Source organism: Sander lucioperca, chromosome 4 (genome assembly GCF_008315115.2).
Source record: "Sander lucioperca isolate FBNREF2018 chromosome 4, SLUC_FBN_1.2, whole genome shotgun sequence".
Classification (NCBI taxonomy): domain Eukaryota; kingdom Metazoa; phylum Chordata; class Actinopteri; order Perciformes; family Percidae; genus Sander; species Sander lucioperca.
This window is the reverse complement of record NC_050176.1, coordinates 17,160,141-17,179,059: the sequence shown is the minus strand read 5'-3', so window position 1 is coordinate 17,179,059 and position 18,919 is coordinate 17,160,141. Positions and strand designations below refer to the sequence as shown.

Sequence of the window (18,919 nt, the reverse complement as noted above, 5' to 3'; positions counted from 1 at the left end):
ATGAGCTGGTTTGACTATGGAGATGCAAGAAATATGCATTAGTCCAGAACACAGGACCTTCTTCCTGTATTTATTTACTTTCTTGCTCCCGCCCCCCAGACACATCCGACCAATAAGAGGAGTGGATGTTCTTGCGTGATTTGTAATGACGCATTTTGGTACGCTTGGATTTTTCCAGGTGTGAAACCAAACCAAACCGAACCGAGGGCAAATCGCTCCAAGTTTACAAACTCACCGACTGATTCGGACCAAAGCAAACAAACTACAGGTGTGAAAACGCCCTCAGTTTCTTAGAATCGAGTGGACCAGTGAAATACACTACAGATAGGGCACACTAGGTGGACAAATGTCTTGCAGTACCTACGGTAAGTGTGTGAGACACCATAAGGGGTGAGTAGACCAATGTTTTTTTGCAATTTGGGTGAACTAACCTTTAAAGCTAAGTGTTCTTCTGAAAGGCACAAAAGAGACATTTGTTAAAGGTATGGACAGCAGTCCGTCCGAACACATTTTAACTTCTGTGTGCATAGCACTAATACATAACTGATTGCACAGATGCAGGATTCCTGATACGTGATATACATAACTTGTGTTTATACACAACGTCCCTGAAATGGAGAGGAAAAGTAGCACAGTGCAGAAGTAGGAAAAATAATTGACTTTGTACAAAAGTGTATTTCTAGTGCAAAGGAAGTAAACAATTCTTCCTAATTGTGTGCTGTGCTACCTGTCTCTTTTTTATTGTTCCTTTTTATACTAATATTTTTTGGGCAGTCCCTATTTAAGAAAGCACAGTATATTCCAAGCTGATCAGGTTGTTTTTCTTTAATAAGCACCAAACTTGTAATGTCCTCTGTTTAGTTGAGTTCAGTCTCCTCTGTTTACTTTCTTGACATGAAGCAGTATCCAGCACAAAAAGACCAAAAAAATTAAAACCAAAGATTCTGCCACTCCTCACGTTATTCCCTCCCTTCTAGGGCTGGGTATCGTTCAAACATATTCAATACCGGTACCGATACCCAATACCATGACTTTGATACCGGTTTGTAAACGATACTTTTTTCGATACCAATTTCATAAAGCAAAAATAAATTACAACATTACACATTACGGCACAGATCTTTTTATTTTTCAGCTCCTACTACGTGAGCCCGTCTCTGTGTAACATATAGTTTTTATGGCGTGTCTCTATACGACGTGTAACGTTAGACAGCCGTTAGAAATCGCTAACATTTTTAGATCTTGGTAGAACCATGCGGCATGCTGATTGGCTCACTGATGCTGATGAGATATTGAAATTGGGTATTGAATGACAAGGCATTTTTTGAAACTCGATACTTAAGAGGCAATTCGGTCAGTGCCTAAAAAGTATTGAATTCGTTACCCAGCCCTACTCCCTTCCCTTTATTTTATTTTATTTTATTTATTTTTTTACTGGATGCTAGGTGCCAAGAGGTATCCATTGAAGGTGATGTAAACATCCACGTCGTCACTGTAAATGGCGTTCTCCCTCTCCCTCTTGTAGAGTCGCACCCAGACCTCGTCATTCAGAGCCAGGTCCATCATGACACTCTGGCTCTGCATGATGGACCTCTCGCTGGGCTGAGCGTACAGGATCACCTGCTCCTTGTCGTTGTGCATCAGGTGGAGGTAGGTCTCCTTAAAGTTCCAGGTGTGGATGTTAATGTTGAAGAAGTAGATCCCCGGCACGTAGCAGTAGAACTTGCCTTTGAACATGTTGAAGTGGCCGTGGAGGTTGACGAACACCGTGTCGAACACCAGCGCCTGGTAGTAGTCCACGCTGTGCAGGGACTTGCGGCGTCCCACCGAGAAGGAGGAGTGAGGGATCTTGCAGGCGTCTCCAGGGGCGCCCGCCTGGCCTTTGGTGCCTTTAGAGCCCATGGGTCCTCGGACGCCGGGGGGTCCCTCTAAGCCGGGTTTACCAGGTGTACCCTTGTCGCCTCTGTCTCCTTTATCACCTGCGTGAACAAGCAGAAAAACAGACGGAAAAAATCAGAAGAATATTCTTCCTTTTTTATTTAACTTCAGTGGTGGAAAGTAACTAAGTACATTAATTGAAGTACTGTACTTTAGTTTTTTAATTTTTAAGTACTTTCCACTTGCTACTTCCTACTTCTACTCCACACCATTTCAGAGGGAAATATCATACTTCACTATACTCACTTTACAGATTAAGACTTTACATCTAATAAGATTATAAAATACACAACAGATTGCGAAAGTAGTTTTGCTTTAAATATTTCAAACATTTTGCACTAGTAAGGAAAGGATCTGAGTACTTCTTCCACCACTTTTTACTTTGGGTGTTAATAGGAAAATATTAATATTTTAGCTTTTATTAGACGTTTTTACATAGAAGAAGAATAAGATGTTGCTTTTTGAGATAATATTTTGTCAGTTGAGATGGAACTTAGTCATCATTGTGCCCATTAACAGTCAAGGCTGGTCCAGACAGACTACATTATTTTGTCCCCAATTGGCTATAATGCAGCTCTTACTGAGAAAAGACAAAACTGATCAGTTCATTTTGACATGCACACAATGCCGTTAAGCTTTTATTGTCATTTATGACGGTAACAAATCCAGAAATGGAAACAAATTGCTGCAAAGCTTTCACATCGAACGTGACAGGAGTTTTAAAATGCTGAGTCATGACCAGTTTTTATGTAGCCTAATCTATTACCTTTATATACTTCCACTGAGGACCAGTAGGAACTGCAATAACATTTGTATAATTTATTTCTGCAAGAGGGAAGATTTTGCAATACCAAAGGGCATACAAAAAGTAAGTTCTTCTGTTGTTTATGCTTTGTTCTAAAGTTTATGCTAATTCTTTAATATTTTGTCTGAAAGGAAAATTGTCTCACTAAAATATACTTTGGAGACCAATTGATACCTTACATAGGTCGTTTACTTTCATAGGATAGCTTTACAGTAAAACAGAGCCTGCTACAGGCGCTTAAACGGCCAATGTCGGCCAAGATTTGTGTGCAGGGGCGCCGTATAGGGGGGAAAAGTTATGACAATTCCAAGGGCCCATGACAAAATATAGGGCCCCAAAAAATAGGTAAAAACTAATATAAAATTATTAAACTATCATCATTCAGTATATATATTTCAAATATAATAATACAATTAATGATCTCTTTGTTTTTACTTGTTTTTGGCAGTAAAAGTTAAATATCCCCATTGAACAAAAAGTAAACCATATCCATATTGACCGACCACCCGCCTGTATCTGCATGAAATGGTTTGGTCCTGCCTTAGCGCACTCACTGACGGTGTTTAGTTGCAGTCAGTAGATGCTCCAGAACTACAGTGACCACAATGTTGCCAAGTAACGTTAAATCAAAATCTGGTTTTCAAAAAAGGAAAGAGAGAAAAGAGAGAGAGGAAAGACAAAGGAAAGGGTGTCAAACTGTAACCCAGTTTTTCACCAAGAAAGGTGGGTAGCCTATAGTCTTTTTTAGAACGGAATGGCAAGAAACAAACCAGAGGAGCTGGAATTAAGTAGTTAAATTAGTAAGGATAAAAATTAAAACATGTGGCTAGTGGAAAGCCTGATTGGCTGGTAACTTTAAACATATACTAGCAATGTTGGCTGGTCATCCAAAAAGTTAATTTAAAGCCCTGCCCACTACTGTATTTCCTATTGTAAGATAGTCTTTATGGTCAACAGGGTGGAAACATCGCTGCCCAGTCAGTGAAAACCATGCATCTCCAAACAGTTATTTTAAAATCTGCAGTTACATATCCCTATTTCCTCCCTTCATCACACAGCTGAAAACAGGACTGGACCTCTCGGCTCATGTAATGTTGATGTTGAGACGTTTGACAGCAAGCTCTGAAAATGATTAATGACCATATGTAGTCCTCCTGTCAACACTCCTGACTGAAATGTAAATGAGTGCTTATTGTTTCAAGCACACAAAAAACTATTGTCTTTAAAATCAAGTGACAATGCTTATTGGACTTTATTAGCTCCATCTCCATGTCAGTTCGGAGCAGCTGCGTTGAAAAAGGCCCGTGAGCTAAGGAAACACCCCTTCAATGATAAACAGAGGGAAAAAAACTGAGAAACAAAACAGCCTACCTGTAAAGTAGTTGTTAGCAGGGTGCGATTTGCTGGGGGGGATGCGTGGGATTTCCCCCTTTCTGGTCTACATATCCCTGCCTCTGCTGAATTATTTTTACAAAATGTAATCCCCCCCCTCAAAGTAATCAATGCTACTTCACCAATAGACCATATTATATGCCTAAAATATAAGTATTTTAAAGTGCCCATATTATGCTTTTTGGCGTTTTCTCTTTCCTTTATTGTGTTATATATCTTTGTTGTGCATGTTATAGGTTTACAAAGTGAAAAAGCCCAAAGTCTACCCCAAAGGGACTTACCATCTCCAACAGAAAACACTGTTCACAAACTGCTCCAAACAGCTCTATTGTAGTCCAGCCTTTACTTCCATGACAAACGTGCGTCACTTTGTAACACACGTTGTAAAGCTCGTCTAGCTGCTAGCGTGGCACTCCCTCATACTCTGCTTCTGACTGGCTAGTAGTCCATACCAAGGTACTGCACATGTGCGACTCCCAACAAAGATGGTACAGAATTGAGATGTCTCACTCTGTAGCTAAAACAGAGAGCTCAACACACAGGGTGAAAAGAGGAGCTGCAGCAATGTGCAGTACAACAAAAATATGGTGTTTTTTGAAAATTAAACCATGTTAACATATTCTGATATAACCTCTAAATACAATTATGAACCTGAAAATGAGCATAATATGAGCACTTTGAAATAAGTAAAGCGCTGTAATGTGAACACATAGAACGATAAAATCCGAGCTGCCGTTTCCTGGTTATATTTAGCTGCTACAGAGCTCTGGGACGCCGGCTACCAGCGGCAGTTGTTTAGCCACCAATAGGTGACTGCGAGCTGGCTACAGGCACCGCCAGATGAGTCCATTCAGGGGCCATGTACTTGAGTTTAACCAGAAAAAGTTAGCGTCATGCGGCGATGACAAATAAATGTAGGCAATAAAACAACTAGTTAAGTTTAGGAAAAAAGATTGTGGTTAAAACGCTCCCGAGGAAGGAACGAGCGCTTCCTGGGAAAACGTATTTTGTTTTGTTTTTGCCGCAAAGTGAACACCGCTCTCCGGCTTGAAGCGCTGTTTTATGTTGGCACCACCTTGTGCTATTTCATTTTGAGATTATTTTCCATTGGATATTGAAGTTCATAAATTAGTGTTTTGACATGGCTGGCCGAGTGACACTATATCCATGGTATTGACAGGGGGATTTAATTATTGCATGTTTTGTTGTGCATGATCAAAAAACACCCCCCTCTGCATTTTTTCACAAATCGCACCCTGGTTGTTGGTGACAGTATACGTTTTTAAAGAAATCTCTGCTCTGCTGTCTGGATCAGAAGTTAAACACCTCTGGGTTGGGTAAACCACACAGGAAGAACCGCTGCCCTCGCTTCCTGGAGCCCTGAGGTAAACACCAGTGATCCTCTGGATAGATGTACAATTATCTGTCCAGCTGTGACCAGTGTCCACACAAAGAGCCCTGAAGAGAGTTAAAGCAGTGTCCACAAACAGCAGCTTAGCAGCACCTCTACACTAAATGGCCATATATGGGACTGATCCTTGGTCCTGAAATCAAAAAACAAACTCATGCCCATATGACATTCTGACCTTTCTTTCTCTTTGAATATTCCAAAAAAATATCCACTTTTAGATAATCATACGTTAAGATATTTATATTTGTAATGCTTGGTTAACTCCAGGAGTACATTTCAAAGGAAATGTTGTAAGTTACTTTTCTGGCTCACCCTCAACCTGCCTCATTTGCTTTTAATTGAGCTGGTGAGGTGGTTTCTGCCCTTCCCCACAATGCAACTGCTCCCCTCACTCAAACAAACGAAATATAGGACACCGTAAACACTGAGGAAGGAGAAAGGCTACAACCCTAAACATTTTAAATAACAAAACCTGTTTTTATGTACAGTTCATATACTATCCAATTTACATACAGGGCATATTATACATAAGTAAAGTTGACTGTGACCCAGAAGTTGCTCATTGAACATTATTAAAAGAATGAACTGTTCTGCAAGGTCTAGAACATCATTGAAAGAGACCATAAATCACAAAAATAGCACTACATTGTATCAAATCATAATATTTTAGAATAGCAATGCTAACGGGATAGCATAACATCTGAACAATTTATGATATGAGATCCAGAAGTCCATGCGGAAGTCTGTGCTGAGCTTGTACTCGTAAGCTTACAGACGACAAAGGGAAAAATCTCAAACCCAATATAAGAGTGTGCATTTTGTAACTCAACTGTACTTAAGCCGACCTTCTGAACCTTCTGAATATTTTAACGCTGTGTAAAATATAATTTAATCCTGTGAACATAGATGTGATGTCAAAACTGTGTGGGTGCAGAATCGCCTTAATCAATGACTGTGGCTTCTGGTTTCTTTTGATAACTGTGGCTGACTGCACTCCAAAAATTGAGATTGGCTGACTGACTGAATTTGGGTCACGCTGTTTAAATCCAATCACCGCAGCTTTCGCAGAGGAAACCCAACCGCTCACTCTCTCTCTCACGCTCTCTCTCACACACACACACACACACACACACACACACACACACACACACACACACACACACACACACACACACACACAGCAAATCAGGCTTTACTGTTTTCCAGTGAGTGAGTCATAGCAACACACAGAAGAAAAAGGAGTGTTTGTTTGTGTGTATTATATGTGTGCATTGCAACAGCACAATTGCCCAAAGCTTAGTGTGTGCCTTTGTGCATAAGTGTGTGACTATGTTCCTGTGGGTTTGTGCATGTATGTGTGTTTTCCGCCACATAAGCAAGTTCAGTGCCAGGTGAAAGCATCTGTTGGGACCTTCCTCATTGCACAGCTGCAATACACTAACACTGTATACGGTTTCATTGCCTCATTTGTAAGGAAGAGTAACAATTCGAGACTCAAATACAACTCATCAGCCTCAGGGGTCAAAAGCTCTCAAAAATCGAGGTTATAACCTTTTTTTCTCAAATTAAAGGCCCTTTTTCATTTTCCATCCATGTTATCAAAGGGCTTTTAAGTGGGGGAGCAGAGTTTGTGTCCCAGAAGAAGTAAAGTGGAAAACAAAAGACTTTCACCCAGGAAACGAGTGTTCGTGTCCGGGGAGTACTACTTAAGGGAACAAGTTGTTTTAACCAGAACCACACACTTTTTTCTAATCTTAACTAGTCGTTTTGGTGCCTAAACTTAACTGTCACGTCGCCACATGATAGTCAAGTTTTTGTGACTAAACTTAACTTCACCGTCAAGTGGCTGGTCGGCGGTCGCTTAATTCCCTAAGATGTCATACGAAGTGTTTATCATAGAAACCCGTTCATGATGCGTTGGTGTGTGACAATACAGAGAGAAAAATGATTGTTCTTTTCATGGTTCAGCAGTTGGACTGGTTTCGGGGGTTGATCGTGGGTCAGAACAGACCTGGCATGTTCGGTTATTAAGCAGAAAAAGTGTGATGACAAATCGTTTGGACCGCTCTGGTTGAGTTGGCCACAAAGGCTCTGATATTAGATACACATGTTCTCGCAAATCCCTCTCTAGCTGTGATTGTGCAGTTTTTGGATATCATAAAATCCTTGTATCTTACAGTAAATCCCTTTTCTCTTGTCAATTTTTTTCTATCTCTTTGTGTTTCCACCAGACTTAAACACACACTTGCACATACAAATAAAGCCACACAAATACCGAAACACATAATTATCATCTCCTACAAGCTGTCTCAGTTTTGATTGAACAGGGCTCACTGGGAGTGTGGGGAATTCAGTCAATCAATCACTGTGTAACATAGAGGTCTTATCAGGTCCACACGGTTCCTGAAGGCCAGGTCAAAATAATATTCTGTCTAATCCTGTGGTTGGGTTTTTATGTGGTTTGTAGATAGATGTTCGAATGAAAAAGGCAATGCTTTGACCCTACCAGGTTCGTAAAAAAAATGTTCTGGTCAAAAAAAAGAATATCCAACAATATATAATCCAGTTTGCAGACACTCTACTTTTTGCCTTGGAGATATATTTTGTCAAATAATATGTCATTCTTCCTTACACTTCCTTTACTTCAGAGCTAACATAAATTCATTTGTTGATATGCATTTTCTATGAAAGACATAAAAGCGATTAAATTCTATGTTATTTGGCAATCTGGTTCCTTCAAAAAAATTATTAAAAAAAGGTAATTTTAGTGGAGTGTCTAATTTCCTTTTTAAAGACAGTCTAATTTGTTGTTTCAACTTTGTTTGTTTCTACTTAGCCATCAATGCATGGTTACCCTTCAGCAGCACTGTTCCATTATAACATATATGATTACTCTTCTGATTAAAAAGTCGCCTTGCCAGGCACACTGCCATCTGGAAAAGCAGAAGCTCAGATCTGATTAAGGAAATGTAGCTTGAAGCAAGGAGATAGCAACACAGATATTTGAGGAGGGATGGTTTATGTTGAATGAACATGCAACCACAACACTGAATTGTTGCTTAAAGCACAGTACCTAAAAAAGACAAATACATGACAATGGCTGACTTCCCATGTTACATCCCGCAGAAAATAGAAGACAAACTGGAAACGGACGGGAAGTACCAGTCAATTATGACTCACCCCTGAAATATGATTGCACCCCCCCCCCCTCCCAATTCATTGGGCTAGAGTGCTGTCAATCTGACAATTGGTATTTCCATTGGATCAGAGTACTGTCACTTGGCTGCCTGTTCTGCCAGTTTCCCCAGCCCTTCGTCACATGATCAATTAATGTTTCCATGATGACTATCCAAAATTCTGATATAATGGAACCAGCACTGAAATTGTTTTTGTTTTTTTAAAGGCAGACTGAGCCTATAGAAAATGTGTGTTGTATTATGATATACAATTTTTCAAAATGAAAACAAGTGTAATTAATAATGAATGTTATGTGTTTATTTAGCAAAATAACATTGTGTTGTTCTATCTTATCCAATAGTTCCTATATTTTTAAACAGATTTCAATGCTGTAATCTCCCCCCCCCCCCCCCCCCCCCCCACTGACTGATTATTGGTCCCCCCCCCCCCGTGCCACCACACTTCAAAAATCCTGGAATCGCCCCTCTCTGGTACCTTTGAGGATGGTCATGTTGATGACAGTGCGGACCTCAGGCAGCTGATATTGTCCCGTGGTAGCTGGAGGCTCCAGGTGGTCGCAGCACCGTCTACAGAGTCTGGAAGGAGGTCTGGAGGGGGAGGGGACACAGCAAGCCAGGGGGAGGAGCAAAAGCAGCCTTAAACACACCACCAACATGGCTGTCACAACCTGGGAGTGGAATGAAGCAGAAAGGAAGGAGAGTGGAAAAGTTATATGTAGGTGGAGTTGAAGGTCTGTTGTGACTGTATGGCCGAAGTCAGAGCAAAGGAAGACACTTATGGATCCATGTGACCCTAAAAGCCATCACATAATAGACTTACATTCTTTTTTTATAATGAGGCTCTTGCTTCCTCTCTTCTCCAAAATAACTTCTGCAACAAGCTAGCTAAATCCCAAAACCAATATCTTTGGTTGTTTGGTGGTGTATTTTCCACATCCCAGTTATCCCAGTTGATAACTAAGCAAGAGCTAGAGTTTGAGGGTTTTTAGTGCGTTCCATTTGTGCTCAATGTCAGATTTTCCGAGGTCAAAGTCAGAAACAAGCCCCCTGCCCTGACCTCGGATTCCTGAGCTTGGAACTCGGACAACCATCGAGTACACCTAGGTACAAATCCAACATGACTGCTTTCTGCATCAACAGTTATTAGCACTTCTGTCTTATATGTGTCACTAAATCAGTCGTACACACAGTGCTGTCCATCTTCAATCTGTGGACATGTTGTTATGCTGTTTGTATGCACAAAAAAGAGTGTAATGCGTTTTTATAAACTTTGCTAACAATAGCTAACCTGGCTAGAGCTAATGAAATCAATGAAAATCTGATTTGAAAATGGAATGCATTCAACTCGGGTGTGACGTCATTCCCAGCTTCGGCCTCTGAGTTCCGAGGTAAATGGAACGCACTATTTCTTCTCATGGGCCCATGATTTTTTTTCAGTAATGTACAACAATCAAACAAAGAGAAATTCATTGTAAAATTCAAAATGTATGTAATGTAAAGCAAGACCATTTTCTCCAGCATCAGGTGTCTCAATAGACCAGAATACAATGCAGCAAAGACATGTTTTTGAGTTTAATAAGGGGTGCAGCCAAAGTCATGGATATGTCCAAGTGTTCACAACTTAGTTAGCTAGCTATCAAAAATGTTCATCTTTGATTAACAGAAGTCCTTCACACCTAATCTCTGGCAGCTGTTGAAAGGTTTCTGGGAAATGTAAGGAAATCACTAATCAGACATGACGGGGAATTCCGATACAATTCAGCGCTAAGTAACTCCTGGCATAACTGGACATCACAGACTGATGACATGTCGCAATATCCATATCTGAGGGGGTGTTTTCCCTTTAACTTTTAAGCACATAAAAAAACATGGTATGAAAGTCAAAGCCACAGATGTCAGTTTGTCTTTTGACTCAAGAGTTGTCATATGGGATTCAGAGGACTTGGATTAAGAAATCTAAACCCAGGAGGAAATCTATAGATTTGGAAAAAAAAAAGAAAAGAAAAAGGAGGGAGTTATGTGTCCTTCCATACATACACACATACACACCTGGACTTGATTGGTTGTGAAAACATCAGCGGCGTTTTGATTCTCTCCACATGAGTTCAAACCCTTTCACATACATTTCCAAGGACAATATGTGCTGCCGAACCTGTTGCTCTTGGCACACCTCCTCTGTTGGTCCAGATCCACACACAAACTTCTCTCTAATTGTTTTCTGTGACACACATTTCAGCAACACCACAAATTAAAAGCAAGGAGAGAAAAAATTTAAACTTGACGGAAGACACTAGATTTACTTATTCCTGAAAGCTTTCTCTGTTGTATTTCACAGTAATGGGACTTTGTTGAATGTATATCTAATATTTGGAACCTGCAACCCATTGAGTCACACAAGACCACGATGTGGCATAAAACTCAACTGGCTAAGCAGCATCCTACTAGATGTATAGACTTTGCTTTGATGGTATGATTGTAATGTTTTATTAAAATGGCTATAATTAACATTATACTATTCATTCTTATAATCTGGATCCCATTATTACTTGTATGTGAAATTGGTCAGTTGTACTCATAAACCCCCAAATAATGATCACATTATGCATTTTCCGGCTGTGCAACTTTTCTGTTTTTGTTCTGTCTAACCACTCTTCTAGCTTTGTTTTTGGTCACAGCAGGCAGCGACTAAGCTCTAAAAATTCATTGTAACCATAACCCTGACTGAACAGCAAACAGACAAAGTGGAGCATTTAGCAGCTAAAGAGCCCGATATTTCCCTCAGGCTCTACAGAAGACCACAAATCTAGCTAAGGGGATATTGGACATAAATTCACCATAGGTGTACAGAAACATATGAATAGGCCTACTATTGTTGCTGACTGCTGCATGTGTACAGTAAATAGCCAACTGTTTACTAACACATTCACTTTATAAACTTGATAACATGTCAGTGATGTGTTTACAGCAGCTTGTTTCCGCTGCCCCCAAGTGGCCAAAAAGTCAGTTAATGCAGGTTTAAGTGTATATATTTGAAGATGTAATCAGTGATCGACATGTAATGTAAATCAGTCTCACCACAAAAATTTCAAAACACAGAATCACAACCTTTCATCTCGCCCATATTGATTGACAGCTCTTTTGATACGATAAGACTAACATTAGAAAATAACCAAATTAAATCATTAAGGCTGTATTTATTCATTTTTGGCCACACAGGGGCTAAAGGAAAATACATATTAAACATATTACTGTATCATAAAGTTTTAATGAATGACAAATTAGCAAGCGGTTGCCTATTCACAGATATGCAATGCCAAATTGGTTACCTGACAAATGTAATTCCAATATTCATTCCTTTGAAGCTCTGTTTTGGTTTCACCATCTCCTGGGAGAAAGTCTTTAGATGCTAGATGCTGCACTATGTTCACCAGCCAGTCTCGTTGTCTGTTTGGTGCTGGGCAGGCAGTGTACAGTGGGTTTATTAGAGTTTATTTGCTGAAAACAGCTGCAGAGTGCTGTGGAAATACAGTTGATGAGAATGGAATTTGATGACCATGCAACCAAAACAATGAGCCAAAACAATCACCAGATAAATCTTAGCTGTCTTTCTACTCCGTTCTCCATCTTTTTCTATCATTCCTTTCTTTGTGTCTTTTTCTGTCTGCAGTATATCTCAGCTTCCCACTTTCTATCTCTCCTACTCCCACTTTTCTGTCTCATCTGTTTTCATGCCATACATTCTTACGTTTAGCCTCAGAAATCCACACATGTCAAACACAAATCCTCTGAAAAGCAAGACGGAGAAGAGAAACAAAACAAAAAATACAGATGAGAGAGAGAAAAACCAATAAACAGAGGAGAGAAAGATGAGAGAGATAACGGAGATATTCCCAGGGGTTTTTACAGTGATGGATGAATGGTAACTGGATTTGTGATGATGGATGGAGCATGACCGTGAGAGAACGAAACGACTGGAGCTCTTCCCCCGCGATATTTTTTATCCAACAACTGATAAAATATAATCATAACAGTTATTATCTGAATCTGCTTCCCTTTGTCAGCCAGATGTCAGAGGATACGTTTCTACTCACTTACGCATGAATGTTTCAGATTTATCATTTTAATTTACAGGACCCCACATAGACCTGATTATTCACAATGGCCGCAACAACAGTAGCTTCAACTCCTTGGTCCCCAACTGTATTAACCATCAAAACTACACAAACTAAACTGCAACATTTGTGTCGTAAAGGAAAAGCCATCAGAACTAGCTGGATGTTGCAGCTCGGAAGTGCGGTGTGGAAAATATAACTTATTACCTGGATTTTTACTTCTTTCTTTTAGAACTGTCAGCTGTGGATTCACTTTTTCACCAGTGGGGGCTTACAGTAAATCTCTTGAATGCAACTCATAGGGCTTAACACTAGAAGTGCCAGAATTCCATAACTACTAGAACTGCCGTGAGCGGTCATTTTGACCGCCAGATTCCAAACTCTATAATCTCTCATGATAAATACCTAATTGTGATATTAATGCATGTATTGTGATAGGATATCTTAAGAAAAACGACGAAATAACACCAAAATGTAAATTTTAACGAGTTTAATTATACATTTGAGTGGTAGGCCTAATCAGGCACGGATTTGGAATCTCTGACCGGGAGATTCTAAACTTTATAATTAAATAGGATAGATACCAAATTGCGAGATTAATGCATTTATTGTGTTAGGATGTATTTAAAAAAAAAAAAAATAATGAGTTTACTTCAAACATTTAAGTTAGTTATCACACATTTATCAATCAAATCATGGTAAACCGTATAAATTTACATTTTTTTTAAACATTAAGATTATATTTTTAAACACATTTCTAACACAGATGACACAGAAAATAGGCTAATCAAAAAAGCTGGAACCGAGCTGATAACAAAAAAAGCCAAGAACGAACCGTGAAACAATTAGGTCTACTTACAAATACACGTGTGTACATTTGGCTACCTTACAAAATTTGATTTTATCAGGCTTGTTCCCCATGTACTGAATAAATTTGCACCGGGCCTTGGTGGGGAACAGCTGCTCATCAATTGTAATGTCAGCACCAGGCTGTTTCTGGCCATTGTTTCTGTAAAAAAGGGGAAGCCCCATTTTATCTAACACAGACTGTCCAAATCAATGTTTTTTGCACCCTTTGCCGCACTGATATACAGCAGGGCTATAAATGCTTTTAGTTCAGCCACTGTCACGTCCCAGGAGCTGTCACCACTGTGCTGATGGGCCTCAGCCACACTCTACTTAGCCATCAATGCATGGTTACCCTTCAGCAGCACTGTTCCATTATAACATACATGATTACTCTTCTGATTAAAAAGTTGCCTTGCCAGGCACACGGCCATCTGGAAAAGCAGAAGCTCAGATCTGATTAAGGAAATGTAGCTTGAAGCAAGGAGATAGCAACACAGATATTTGAGGAGGGATGGTTTATGTTGAATGAACATGCAACCACAACACTGAATTGTTGCTTAAAGCACAGTACCTAAAAAAGACAAATACATGACAATGGCTGACTTCCCATGTTACATCCCGCAGAAAATAGAAGACAATCAAAAAAGCTGGAACCGAGCTGATAACAAAAAAAGCCAAGAACGAACCGTGAAACAATTAGGTCTACTTACAAATACACGTGTGTACATTTGGCTTTTTAAACGCAGTCAACACAGGTGACATCTCTTCTTTTGACACAATTGCCACAGACGGGTTTGCGGCATGTGCTGCAGGTGTCTTTTGTCTTGCTCTGATTGCAGCTCCTCCTCACCTGGCACTGCCTGCGTTTTTGTGCCTGCTGCGGTGGTAGCTGCCGCTGCTGACTGGGACCGTGCGCTGGTGCCCTTTTCCCCTCCATAAACTCGGCTCACAGCTCCTCTGCCAACTGCAGCAAAAACCTGTAGACCTTAGACCTGTAAAGCAGTGGCCAGTTTTAGGAGGGAGGTAAAGAAATTATCAGTTGGAATGTTTCTTCCCTTCCCCAGAAATGGCTCCGCCAGTTTCAGCACCACACTCTCTCCCACGAGCTGACCTCTGCTCCGCGTCTCCTCTTTACCTAGATACGGAGCCCCGTTCAGCATATATTTGGACTGCACATCCGCAGCCAAACAAAATTTGATTTTATCAGGCTTGTTCCCCATGTACTGAATAAATTTGCACCAGGCCTTGGTGGGGAACAGCTGCTCATCAATTGTAATGTCAGCACCAGGCTGTTTCTGGCCATTGTTTCTGTAAAAAAGGGGAAGCCCCATTTTATCTAACACAGACTGTCCAAATCAATGTTTTTTGCACCCTTTGCCGCACTGATATACAGCAGGGCTATAAATGCTTTTAGTTCAGCCACTGTCACGTCCCAGGAGCTGTCACCACTGTGCTGATGGGCCTCAGCCACACTGCAGTCCCTGATATGCTTGCATGCCATTATCGAATAGACACACGAAGGCTGTGAGCGCATCTTCAATGTTGCGCTTTGCGTGCGCTGTGGGTCCAGCAGCTTCCGTCAGGACGTTTGGGCTTTCTCCCTGGACGTCCAGTCGGCTGAAGCACCGTCCACGCCGTCCCTTCCTTCCCCTTTTCCAGAACCGCCTCCGGCCGTGATGACTCAGGCGGGCTGTATTCAGTTGGCTCGAGGGGTACTGGTTCGGGAAGGCTTAAAACAACAATAACTAGAATAGACTAATGATAATAATAATGATAGCCAACAATTGCAAATATGACCAGAATAGCTATGCAGCGGAACTCACCGGGAACATCAGTCGTGACCTGCTCACCAGGAACATCAGTCGTGACCTGCTCACCAGGAACATCAGTCGTGACCTGCTCACCAGGAACATCAGTCGTGACCTGCTCACCAGGAACATCAGCCGTGACCTGCTCACCGGGAACATGAGTCGTGACCTGCTCACCGGGAACATCAGCCGTGATCGGCTCAACGCCGTCAAAGGGACCATCAACCGTAACCGGAACATTTGGATCCAAAGTCTTAGGTAAAACTCGTTGCCTCTTTTTCAGCTGTTGGCCTACGGACTCACTCTCTGATGAGGATGAAGTGTTGGACCTATCATTCACCCAGGAATGATCGCTGTCACTTTCCTCCTCCGACTCCGATAGAGACCCAGCATCAGAATCATCACTTCCCATGTTCTAAAACATCTCCAAGGCCATTTCAACACTCATATTCCTCTTCATTCGATCATTCATTCTGGACATTTTTCCTACAAACTCGTTTCTAAATAGGCTATTGAAATAAAAAGCAGTGTAGGCTACTGTAATCAAATAGGCTACCAGTAAATACAAATAGGCTAGGTGACGCTAGTGACGTTTCTCTAACAGAGACAATGATAGTTACTAAGCAACCAAGATGCATCTTCAACCGCGCAAAAAATTACAGAAAGAATGGCGCGAAAACCCTTGCGGACAATATGACCGTGTATGGCCAAAATAGGTTAAATTGATCCTATTTTCTTTGTCTTTTGTGTAATTTATTTAAAAAACCTTTTAAATGAAAATACAGACTTTTAGGAAAAGTCAGGTACCAGCAGGATTGGACAAAGCTACCCACACTGGTGGCAGAAGTCATTGTTTCAACAATACTGACTTAGGAGCAAAGACTGCTGCAATGTAACTTATGGTGTTTTTCCATTACATGGAACCTGCTCGACTCTACTCTACTCGGCTCAACTCGGCCGCGGTGTCCCGTCCTCCGTTCTCCATTGCAGATTTAGTACCGCCTCATGTCTTAGGAGCGTGGCTGGTCGTCATAGCAACGCCGCAGGAAACTACCGTGACCTAACGCGACACACACACACAACGTCAAAGGTGTGTTGTTTTTGTGTCTCGGCATGTGGCTGTTGCCACAGCCAGAAGACAAATTTTGTTTCAAAAGAAGCTGGAGGCAGCAAAAAAAAAAAAAAACACTGCTGGATAAACTATTTAAAAATGCCGGGTTTGTTCAGGACACCCCCGTCTGTCGCTAGCAATGATGACGCAGTGATTAGTGACGATTCTCTCCGACCAATCAGTAGTCTGCACGTTTTCACGTCACCTTTTGGTATCGCCTCAGCTCGCTTGGAACCTCGACAGAGGTGATACTAAAAAAAGTACCTGTTAGCAGGTACCAGGGACTTTTTTCCTAATGGAAAACCAAAAGAGGCGAGTAGAGTCGAGTCGAGCAGGTACCATTTAATGGAAAACGACATTAGATTGCAATGTGTCTGTGCAGCACTGCTGTTGGTGAGTGTACAGCTGCAAAGAGGAATCACTTAATTGATTAGTTGTTAACTTTTAAATGAATCGCCAACTATTTTGATAATCATTTAATCGGTTCTTAAATGTGAATATTTTCTAGTTTCTTTACTCCTCTCTGACAGTAAACTGAATATATTTGAGTTGTCGATTAATTGAGAAAACAATCAACAGATTCATCAACAATGAAAATAATCGTTAATTGCAGCCCTGGGTGAATGTGAAAGACATTGGATGCTTTATGCATTATGGTGTACCATAGCTGTATTTAGAAGAAATCCCATAGAATGAGATGCCTGTAAAACTGAGCAGCATCTTGGAGTCCCATATCCAGTTCAGTGTTTGTCTTATAAGCCCAATATGACCATAATTTCTTTCAAATATGTATGCTGTGATTTGAGGCTAGACATTGTTGATTTCTGACACATCTAGTTAATTTCTTTCCACACAGTCAATCACTCTCCATGCATGAACAATCATACCTGCTATAGCCTATGTCCAGTGTGGGTTTGGCTACATGTCATTAAAATACAATGTACAATAACAACACACATTAAAACAGATTCTATCCAAAAAACAAATTTCATAAAGTGTGTGTAGAGGTGTTTGTTGACATTCAGGTAACCTGATAAATTACTGACACCTCTGTGTGACAGGAGCTGAGAAGAAGCCAAATGTGACCTCATGTTACCTCATCAACCCTCACCCCCTCCTCACCCAAAACCCATCAGCACCGACATCCCCACCCCTGCCTCCCAGAGCTGTGTGTGTGTGTGCACAATTTGCTCCATGATCATGATGACAACACGCCGCTAATAAACTGAACACTCACTGCCACATAATAACCCAACCGCAACACACATGCAACAGTCATCATGAACCCATTTAGGAAGCCACGTCTACAACGCCAGAGCATCACTTTGGCATGCAACTGCAGTCCGGATAAATCTCATAGCCTACACACACACACGCACGCACGCACGTACACAACTCAAATCACAAACACAGACACAATAAACGCCGTGCACTTTAAGAAACGTGTCAGTGAGCCGGCGCGTAAGACCGTGCACGGCGATGTTTGGGGTAACATTTCGAAAAAGCTGCTGCTGAGTTGGCGTCTTGTGAATAACTTCTTCAGTGCTGCACGTCTCTGCAAGCACGCTAATGCGCCGCTGGATGTTCCTTCTTCTTTTCTTTTTTTTCCATTTTTCTTTTTTTTTTTAAGGCTCCAGAGGATTGTTGTGCAGAGCCGTGTCGGCCGTGAGACGGATTGTCATAAAATCGTTGTCACATCGTGTCAGAGTGTGGTCGCTTTTCTTACCTGGTGGAGTTTCAGCACAGCGGAGCAGGGGCAAAACGGCTGCTGTTGTCAGACTGAGAGAGCGAACTACTGAGGAGAAACCTCTCTCACTCACTCACTCACTCTCTCTCTCTCTCTCTCTCTCTCTCTCTCTCTCTCTCCCTCCCTCCCTCTCTCTCTCCACACACACACACACACACACCTCTACCCCCTTCTCTCATCAAAGAATATAAGAAGTCAGTCTTTCTTTTTTCCCTTACCCCCATCTTGTCTTGCTTTTCTCCTCCTGTAAGCCTACTTCCCCCTCCATCCCTCCTTAAACTCAACATCCATCACTCTTACTTAAGAGAGGCAAGACTGCAGACTGAAGTTTTATTACAGAGAGCATGAGGCAACTGTCACCACTCAAACAGAAATTCAGGTCAACTCTCTCTCTCTCTCTCTCTCTCTCTCTCTCTCTCTCTCTCTCTCTCTCTCTCTTTCTCTCTCTCTAGTGTCCATGACTCAGATTCTGGACAGTTAACAACTGCTTTTCCTTTAATTTGTTCCATGCCTTTCAAATCGGCATGCCAAAAATAACAATATACAGTA

General features: G+C 41.2%; 1 protein-coding gene across 1 annotated transcript; it reads right to left on the bottom strand.

The window, feature by feature from the left end:
* Window positions 1-405: 405 nt before the first annotated feature.
* Window positions 406-18,657, bottom strand: c1qtnf6b (C1q and TNF related 6b). The gene is made up of 3 exons (XM_031289590.2): window positions 18,350-18,657; window positions 9,219-9,411; window positions 406-1,979 (listed from the first exon to the last, which is right to left on the bottom strand). The coding sequence occupies exons 2-3, from the start codon at window positions 9,397-9,399 to the stop codon at window positions 1,432-1,434; spliced, it is 729 nt and encodes a 242-aa protein (XP_031145450.1). The 5' UTR covers window positions 9,400-9,411; window positions 18,350-18,657; the 3' UTR covers window positions 406-1,431.
* Between the last annotated feature and the right edge of the window lie 262 nt (window positions 18,658-18,919).